The sequence below is a fragment of the Eupeodes corollae genome, chromosome 1 (genome assembly GCF_945859685.1).
Source record: "Eupeodes corollae chromosome 1, idEupCoro1.1, whole genome shotgun sequence".
Taxonomy (NCBI): Eukaryota; Metazoa; Arthropoda; class Insecta; order Diptera; family Syrphidae; genus Eupeodes; species Eupeodes corollae.
In genome coordinates this window covers 45558341-45567939 of record NC_079147.1, presented here as the reverse complement: position 1 = coordinate 45567939, position 9599 = coordinate 45558341, and the positions used below count along the sequence as shown (strand labels likewise).

The following is a 9599-nucleotide window of genomic DNA, read 5'->3' as shown; positions in this document are numbered from 1 at the left end:
CTTGCAGCCATCAGAGATGCCGCCTTTGAAGTGCTAGGTTTCACACGGCCACCACAGCGAAACCCCTGGTTTGACGACGAATGCCGGCAAGAGCACGCAGCGAAACAAAAGGCATACAAAACGGCGGCGCTGCACAAAAGGACTAGAGCTGCTCGCGAGCTCTACGAACCTCAGTCGATGCTGAGAATATGGAAAGATCACTTCTCCAAATTATATTACGGCGATGACGAACCGAATTCCGCTGTAAGGGAGATAGAACCACTCAACCTCGGCGACGCAGATCAACAATTCCGCCTACCCGACCTTGACGAAGTGAAGATAGCTATATCTAAACTTAAGTCAAACAAAGCTACTGGAGCTGACGGCATCGCTGCCATAATATTCAAAGCAGCAAGCGATGACTTGGTACGGAGCATGCATCAACTCATCTGCAAAATATGGTTGGAGGAAAGCATGCCCCATGAGTGGAATCTCAGCATATTGTGCCCGATACATAAGAAAGGAGATCCTCTAAACTGCGCCAACTACAGAGGCATCAGTCTCCTTAATATTGCGTATAAGATCCTGTCTCCCGTATTATGTGAACGTCTGAAGCCATTCGTCAACAACCTGATTGGTCCTTATCAATGTGGTTTTAGACCAGGAAAGTCCACTATCGACCAAATATTCACACTACGCCAGATCTTGGGAAAAACCCAGGAACTTCAGTATCTATAGGGAAGAGCTCTACCGAGCAATGTCTAGTTTTGGCATCAATGTCAAACTTATCCGTTTGTGCAAAATGACGATGGAGAATGCACGCTGCTCTATCAAGGTCAGAAAAGATCTTACCGATGCATTTGATGTCAAAAAAGGTTTTAGACAAGGCGATGCACTGTCATTCGACTTATTCAACATCTTTCTGGAAAGAATTGTGCAAAACTCAACCGTCAGCACTAGAGGCACAATCCTCCAAAGATTTGAGAGTTGTAAGTCACTAGGCCCTGGTTCACAACGGACTGTTGCGCCACCCCATTTGATTTTTTTTTTTTGATTGACATAATTGGAAGATCAAAGCGTGATGTCAGTGGAGCGGTTTTGAGCTTTGCGACGGAAGTGAAGAAGATGGGTATAGTGGTCAATGAGGGCAAGACCAAGTATATGCTGTCATCAAAAAAGGACACTGAACGACGACACCTTGGACAAAACGTCACCATGGACAGCTATAACTTTGAGGTAGTTAAGGACTTTGTCTACCTAGGCACCGCTATTAATACAGACAACGACACCAGCGCTGAAATCAAACGAAGAATAACTCTTGCAAATCGCTGCTTCTTTGGACTTAGAAGGCAATTGAGAAGTAAAGTCCTTCCTCGAGCATCTAAAATCACCATCTATAAGACACTCATCATCCCGGTTCTCATTTATGGCGCTGAGGCCTGGACCCTGTCAAAGAAAGATGAGAGCGTCTTAGGATGCTTCAAGAGAAAAATGCTTCGGGTGATTTTTGGTCCCGTACGCATAGATGGAGAATGGAGGAGAAGATATAACGACGAACTATACGGGCTGTACAGCGACACTGACCTAGTTAGCAGAATTAAAGTCCAACAGCTTAGATGGCTAGGTCAAGTAGAGCGGATGGACATCAACGCTCCAGCCCGGAATGTCTTCGAATCTAATCTCGAGGGACGGCGCAATAGAGGAAGAGCGCGACTCAGGTGGCGCACCCAGGTGGGAGTGGACCTCAACCAACTTGGCGTGCGAAACTGCAGACAGCTAGCTAGGGACCGAGCTGGCTGGAGACGCATGTTGGTTGAGGCCCAGGTCCGCCACGGACTGTAGTGCCACCTTAAGTAAGTAAGTAAGTATGAAATGTTTCTGATCCTCATTTCCTCTTTACAGCTCGAATCAAACGATAAAGTTTCTCATTCCGAAAATAATTAAATTTGTAACCATATCTGCGCTGAAGTCCACGTCACTATCAAGGAAGTATAGTGACCAGTTGAAGTTAATGAGGGATTCATTATAATCAGTCGTTCTTTGGCTTTCAAAGTGAAAACAAGTGTTAGATAATTTTTAATTTCATTTAAAAAGAAAGTGCATTTGTAGTGTTTGGCAATTAAGTAGACAGTTTGCCACTGTTTAAAACAACAAATCGATAGCCTAGTGGAGCTGGCGTCCGAAGATAGCTCCAAGGGTCGTGGGTTCGATTCCCAGGCGGAGTCGACAAGAAATATTGTCGCTTTTTTTCATAATAGAGAAATAGTCGATTTTATTAACTGGGAAGAAAGGAAAATGGAAAAGGGGAAGAAAGCAGGGGTATCGAAAGATACCTCTGCCAATTCATCAGGTGATGCCAATGTGGTGCCATCAGCGGTACACAAAATCACCGCAACATCATCAGGCCATCAGTCTGATAGTCAATTTACAACAACAAATGTTAAGAGGAAGCTCAAGCCTAACCTTGTGGAAAGGAACAATGCTGCTAAGCGCGGAGCGATGCGACAAGGCGTGCAGCAAAAAAAACAACAAGAGGTGACGTCACAAAGCGAGTCGTCAGACGGTGACATCGACTACGTCTCCGAAGGTGGAGAGGGGCACTATAGGTCACCTAAAAATAAAAATAAAAATAGGTTCTCAAGCCTAGCGCCGCCAGAGCAGCCTAAAGAAAGGGAGATGGAGGTGACTGAAGCCCCCAACGACAACGAAGCCGATGAAGCGGAGCTGGCACAAGTGCTGCAGGCAAAAAAGCAGCAAATAGATGCCTATGAGGACCAGCTAAAAAAACTGAAGGAAGAGATGGAGCCCCTTCTCAGTGCACTGAAAGCCAAAATCGAAGCGCGCCGACAAAAAGAGGCAGCTGAGAAGGAGGAAAAAGCAACACAACGGCTGCAACAACAACAACAGCAGCAACAGGCGAAACAAAAAAAGCCAGAAACAAAGCAACAAAAACAACAACCACAGCAGCAACAACAAAAGCCCGCTACCAAAATCACTGGGGCGGAGCAAAAAATGAAGGCTTTACCAGCAGGGACAGGCCCAATGCCTGAGGGCCCATCCACCTCGAGTAAGGCCAAGCAGCAGCAACAACAAGAGCTACAAGCAAGGCAGCAGCAGCAGCAGAAACAGCAACAGAAGCAGCAGCAACAGCAGCAGCAACACCAGAAACAACCACAGGCTGGAAAAGAAAAAATACCACCTATTAGGACCCATAAGGTTGACATACAGGACATTAAACAGGTATGTAAGTCGGCCACTAAGGGCAAATTTTTAATTAAAATTCTTAACGAAAAAGAAAAGAATTATTCGGTCCAGTGCTTCTCACTGGCCGAATACAAGCTAGTGAAAGAATTGTTAAAAGAGGCCACAGCTGAGTTCTTCAGTTACACGCCAAAATGTGAAAAGTTTAAGACAGTCCTTCTGAAGGGCATAAGTTCCTGCACGGAACCGGAGGAGCTCTTAGCTGAGCTCCGCCAAAAAGCCAGTGACGATCTCGATTTTATCGGGGTCAAGCCTTTCACTACGGTGAAGTCAAGACGAGGGGGTTATAGGCTGCCAATGTTCCTCGTAACATTATCGCCCCAAAGCAGTTTGAATAGTGTCGAGAGAATCGTATCTCTCGACAATCAAGCTGTACGCTGGGAGACATTAAAAAGGCACGACGACATTCTACAATGTACGAAGTGCCAGAGGTTTGGCCATGCCAATGCCAACTGCAATATGCAGTTGCGTTGTGTGAGGTGCGGAGAAACCCACAAAGAAGGAGAGTGCAAGCTGGGGAATGAGCGGGTTGAGGATTTGACCCTGCTCAAGTGTGTCCTTTGTGGAAACCAAGGGCACCCCGCTAACTATAGGGGTTGCCCTAAGGTCCAACAAATGAAACAGAAACAGGCCAGCCAAAAAGCCGAAAAAAGTCAAACAGTTAGTCGACAGGCTCCAACACAAAAATTCGTAGATCCCAAATTTTCCTACGCCCAAATGGTGTCAGGGAATGGGAACACGAGACAGACTCCACCAACGGTTGCCCCAAAGGCCCCTGTGCCTAAGGCACCAGAGGTGCAGCCTGACATTGTAGCCTTGTTGTTGAGCATTCAAGGTCAACTAACAGGACTGCAAAGTCAGATAAAGGAGCAAGGCAAAAGGGTAGATCATCTCTACTCTTTGTTGCCTGGCCTGGCGCAATTTAGATCATAATGGGCGCGCTGCCGGAGACGCGCCTTAAAGTCCTAGCTGTGAATGTAAATTCACTGATTAGGATTGAACGAAGAGCCAATATGTTCCAATTGTTGACAGACTACAGTCCCGATGTGTTTATGGCTAGCGAAACTAAGCTAAACCACAAACACAAATTGACTCATAAAAATTACAATATCGTAAGAAGAGACCGGCCCGACTCCACTCAAGGGGGCGGTGTCGCTCTCTTTATACGAAAAGGCATTAATTATAAAGTCATATACAACAATGAATTGCGAAAGCTCAAGACGCTAGAAGTTTGCGTTGTATGCATCTCTCTCACTCAAGGGAAGCGGATGTATATGATTGCGGCTTATGCGGCTGGAGCTCCGCAGGTTACTTACTTTGCTTCAGAGCTCGAGATTCTTTTTAGGGAACTGAAACTGAGCTTGGAAGAAAACTATTTCATCTTGGCCGGTGATTTGAACGCAAAACATGAAGATTGGGGAAATCAACATAGTAATCCCAGAGGTAATCATCTTTTTAATTTGATGAATCTTTACAGCGTTGAATATGGCGTCGACCTGCTGGCTACCGAAAAGCCATCGTATCCAAGAAGCGGCTCCTTTCTGGATCTTTTGCTGTACGACACTAGACTGACAGTAACAGACAAAGTGGGTAATCACCCTCGAAACTGCTTACAGACAGTCGAGTACGACAGTGATCACTGCGGACTGGCGGCTGTAATGCAGATTCCGAACGAACGCGTGGAGTTGGAGGAATACGTTGCAACGCACTCTTACAATTACAGTAAGATGCGTTGGCCTCGTTTCACCAACGCCTTAGCGAGAGAACTTCGTTCGAGTGACATAGCCCCACCAAACAACAGAAACATGACAAATACAGAAATTGACCAACATTTACAACAGATGGACGAAACAATAAAACGAACGATGGAACGGACAATCCCAAAGTACAGAGAACGGGACCAAATGGACGCTTACAGAAACGCGACAATCGACGCACTGCGAAAGCACAAGAGTGGCTTACTGACAAGACTCAAAAACTTGTACAGACGACTTACAGACCCACACGACTTGGAGGTTAGGACACTGAAGTCGTCAATAAAAAATGTCAATCTGTTGATTAAGGAGAACTACAGGCTATCAATTAACAAGTACTGGGACCGCAAGATCCGGTCAGTTAATTCGAGCGACCCTAGTATGTTCCCTAAAATCAACAAGATATTCAGAAAAAAGAACGACAATGACCTTCCGAGTCTGAAACTCCAACGAACCGAAGAGAACAGAGACGTACTCAGGACAGCTCAAATAGATCCAGAAGAAGCCATCTTTGACGATGACTTTTATATAATTGAAGATCCGAAGGAAAAAGTGGAGGCGGTGGGAGCTGCTTTCCAGCAAGTGTACAAGGTGAATGTAAGCATTCGCCCCAACCACGACCTGGAAAACAGAGCCCTACTTAATCACTTTTACCTTCGAAATGATATGACACAATGGCGATCTGAGAACCGCGGTTTCATGCGGTTCAATGACGATTCCTTGGCAAATGCCATAATCGCCGAGCAAACGGGACCAAGTCCCTTGTTAGTGACGAAGGTTGAGCTTCAGCTCATCTTCAATTCAATAAAAAACAAAAAGTCAGCAGGTGTCGATGGTATATCCAACGTTGTACTAAGACATTTACCGATGGAAGCAATTGACATATACACCACGCTCTTCAATAATGCACTGAATAATGCATATTATCCAGCGCATTGGAAGACCGCTGTGGTTCATCCTCTCCCGAAAAAGGGAAAGGACAACTCCAACCCGTCAAATCTTCGGTCGATAAGTCTTCTTCCGAGCATCAGCAAAGTTTTCGAAAAGATCATTAATAGGGCTCTGACTAAGTGGGCTGCGGACAACAAAATAATTCCGGATAAACAGTTCGGGTTCAAGGCGGGTCATGACACAATTCATGCTGCGTCTAAACTCGTTTCTGATATCCAATGGAATAAATCAAAACAACAATGCACAGGTGCTGTTCTGGTTGATTTGGAAAAGGCCTTTGACACCGTATGGTTGGAGGGTCTTTACCTAAAACTGAGCAGGCTTGGAATAAACAAGCCATTGTTGTATATACTTTATGATATGCTTAACGGTAGAAAGTTTGTTGTCAAGAGTGGCAATGTAACTTCTACCACAACATTCTCAATTAAAAATGGTCTTCAACAGGGAGCGGTGAATTCGCCGATTCTCTTCAGCATTTACACCAGCGATCTGATAGGTAGTCTTATAAAGGCAATTGCGTACGCCGACGATCTAATTGCGTACAGAACGGCCCGAAAGGTTGAGGTTATTAGAATTCTCTTGCAGCGTGATTTCGACAAGATTCAGCGATATTGCGACGACTGGAAACTGAAAATAAATGTCCAGAAGTCAGAGACAATTCTGTTCCGGACTCCGTTGGCTGGGGCCACGAGGGATACGTGTAAGAATTGGCGCAAGATGGTCATCGTTGATCTTCACGGGCAGCCATTGGCGAGCAGAAGTGTAGTGAAGTACCTCGGTATCTGGTTAGATCAGTATTTATATTTCGACAGACATATAAATGCTGCTCTGACCAGGGCCAGAGGAGCCTTCGCTCTGACGAAACGACTGTTTTTTAGCAGTCGGCTTGACCCCAGAGTGAAGGTAATTTGCTACATGGCCCTCATACGGCCAATGATCGTGTATGGTTGTCCTGTGTGGTTCAACGTTGCCCCTTCCCAGATGGAGAAGTTTCGGGTGTTCGAGCGGCAGTGTTTACGACGCTGTACCGGCTTATATCGAACAGCCGAGTCTTCTTATGTGCATTACTATTCCAACGAGGTCCTATACAACGGGGCTCGAATCAACAGAATTGACAATTTCGTGATAAAACTCGTTCGAGGTCACATTGCAAGAGCTATGTCTTCGACCAACAATTTAATTTTCGGGGCGTTCTATCCGAACGACGAGTATTTTGAAAGTGCACGCTTGAGCGGGTTCATTCCACCAGAGGCATTCCTCTTTTTAGACAAATGCGGTCTGATACAGGATAGATTGGCAGTTCCGTTAATCTACCACGTCAGACGAAGAACCGTGGATAGGCGACTCCTGTACAATCGGGACGTCATGGCACAAGGTGGAGCAGAGCTCCTTCGGTTCAGTAGGGCTGTGTCCGAACGGGACCGAACTGATAGGGTGAAGCAGGAGAACCAGTTTTGGTGGCTTCAATCGGCACTTGATAGTGGGTAGTCGGGATGGGGTTTTAAGCCTTGGCCGGCTTACATACTTGTTTAATAGTATTAGGGTTTAGTTTTAAGTAGAATAGGCATGGTGGCACGAAAAGAAATAGAAAAAAAAAATACAAAAAATACAAAAAAAAAAAAAAAAAAAAAATTAAAAAAGAACATTAAAAAAAAAAAAAAAACATGGATTAAAAAAAAAAAAAAAAAAATAAAAAAAATAGACAACAAAATATGAAAAACAAAAATGTTAGATAGTTAGATTTGCTGCTGTGGTTGTTCTAGTTTTAAGTAGTTTATAGGTAGAATAGGTAGTTTAAGTTAGTTTTTAAGTTTTATTTAAGGACCTTATTTTAAGTAGTTTGTAAGTAAAAATAAATAAAAAAAGGTTATTGATATTAGTTTTTTCAAAATTTTCTAATAAAAACAAAACAAATAAAATTTAAATTGAAGTAAAATAGATCTTAAGGCCGAAAGGCATTAGTCATTAGTGTTATAGTTTAGCTTAGAGTGTCCGTATGGGACCATTAAGTTAGTTGTAAGTTATGGATAATTAGGCTAGTTTTATGAATTTTTGTCTAGCTTTAAGATAGGTTTAAGATGGAATAAATAAAAATGAATTTAAAAAAAAAAAAAAAAAAAAAAAAGGGATTCATTAAGACCGTCCCTTTCTCATATATGCAAACGGTTCTCAAAGGAGTTTGTTCTTTAACTGGGTTTTTTACACATGAGAAATTTGCAGAAACGATACAATGGTATGATGTGCCTCGAGAAGGTATTACACCAATTGTGTATTTATTAGGATCAGAAGTAAGAAACAAGTTTAGGGTGTTGGATTCACCTGCTACGTCAGGGATTATTAAAATATCTTAACGTTCCTTTCAACCGTTCAATTCCAGTTGTTTAGGGTGGCTTCAAGTCTGAATCTCACAATATAATTTCCGGTGTCCGCCAGGGCTACGTCTTGTCTCCAATCCTTGTTATCGTTTATACAAATAATCTTCAGTGTAGCACTTCTAAATCAATTTATTGTTTCAATAAGGATATCACTCTTAGCTTTTCGAATTCGAGTGTGCATCAACCACCTCTTGAGTGCGATGTCGCCAAAAAAAAGCATTAAAAGTTTGGATTTTCCAAGATGACAAAACTTAAACACACCCAAACCATCATTTTGGAAAATCATCTGCACTGATGGTGCCCATTCCTGGAAGAATGAACCTAATGTTACCAAGTAAATATTTTGAATTTAAATCGACACCAACCCACAGAAAAGTCACGGTTAGGAATGGAATGCATTCTAACAACTACTTCGGTCCATATTTGCCTTGAACATCACCGGCATCACGGAAGCGCTATAGGCCATTGATTCCTCAATACTACGTTGACTAAGTTGAAATTCAATATGTCCAGAAGTTAAAGCATATTGAATAAGGGCCTACATTGCTTTACCTTACCTATGACGAAAAATCCGCTCAAAGTTTTGATAAAATAGTTCTAAAATCGTCCATTCAACACTTTAAACAGTTCTTGTTACTTGTTTTGCAGTAATACTTATTTCACTGCACTTAACAAAATGTCATCCAAAAACATGTTTTAAGAATGATATTTTAGACATTTAAAAGTAATAATTACAATTATATTACTGACACTTAAAAAAGGTCTGTTGGAATAGTTCTTAAAGAGTTTTGTTCTGTTACTTTTTGAATTATATGCTTTTAAAAGGCGTTCATTGAAGGGAAGAACTCATGAAAGAGCACCAAAAACAGGAAACATTACTTGACGCTGAACAAACAGGGTTCCGAACTCCAGGCTCCTGCATTAATCACATCAATACTTCAAAAATCATTATCAAATAGTACATGAAACTACTTCAATGATCTTGAGAAGGCTTTTGACAGCGTTAACAGTGGTTATATGTGTATTGATTTGAGGAGGAGTATCTTGTGATAGGTCCGAATGTCACGTTTACACGTAGCTAGAACTTCAGAAGCATCGGGCAGCCTTGACAGGAAAAGAAGGTATTAGTTACATTTTGAAAACTTATCTCGTACATCTAAACAACACAGGCGATGTATACTTGCTCTCTAATAGAATACATAAACAATACTTGACAAACTAAGATGTTCAGCCTCGAAACCTCAAAGTCATCATCTTTAGTAAATATTGCTTAACAATT

The 9599-nt window shown here is 42.7% G+C and overlaps 1 protein-coding gene across 1 annotated transcript; it reads left to right on the top strand.

Moving 5' to 3' along the window:
• Nucleotides 1–2274: 2274 nt before the first annotated feature.
• On the top strand, nucleotides 2275–9279 carry LOC129938501 (putative uncharacterized protein DDB_G0287113). The gene is made up of 3 exons (XM_056046114.1): nucleotides 2275–2856; nucleotides 2944–3107; nucleotides 9159–9279. Exons 1-3 carry the CDS (start codon nucleotides 2275–2277, stop codon nucleotides 9277–9279), a joined length of 867 nt encoding a protein of 288 aa, XP_055902089.1.
• The last annotated feature ends 320 nt before the right edge of the window (nucleotides 9280–9599 follow it).

Coding starts and splice junctions, on each gene's coding strand:
- LOC129938501 (XM_056046114.1), top strand. CDS start 2,275: ATGGAAAAGGGGAAGAAAGCAGGGGTATCGAAAGATACCTCTGCCAAT. Junction 2,857..2,943: donor CAGCTGAGAAGGAGGAAAAA/GCAACACAACGG, acceptor CAACAACCACAG/CAGCAACAACAAAAGCCCGC. Junction 3,108..9,158: donor CAGCAGCAGCAGCAGAAACA/GCAACAGAAGCA, acceptor CGTTCATTGAAG/GGAAGAACTCATGAAAGAGC.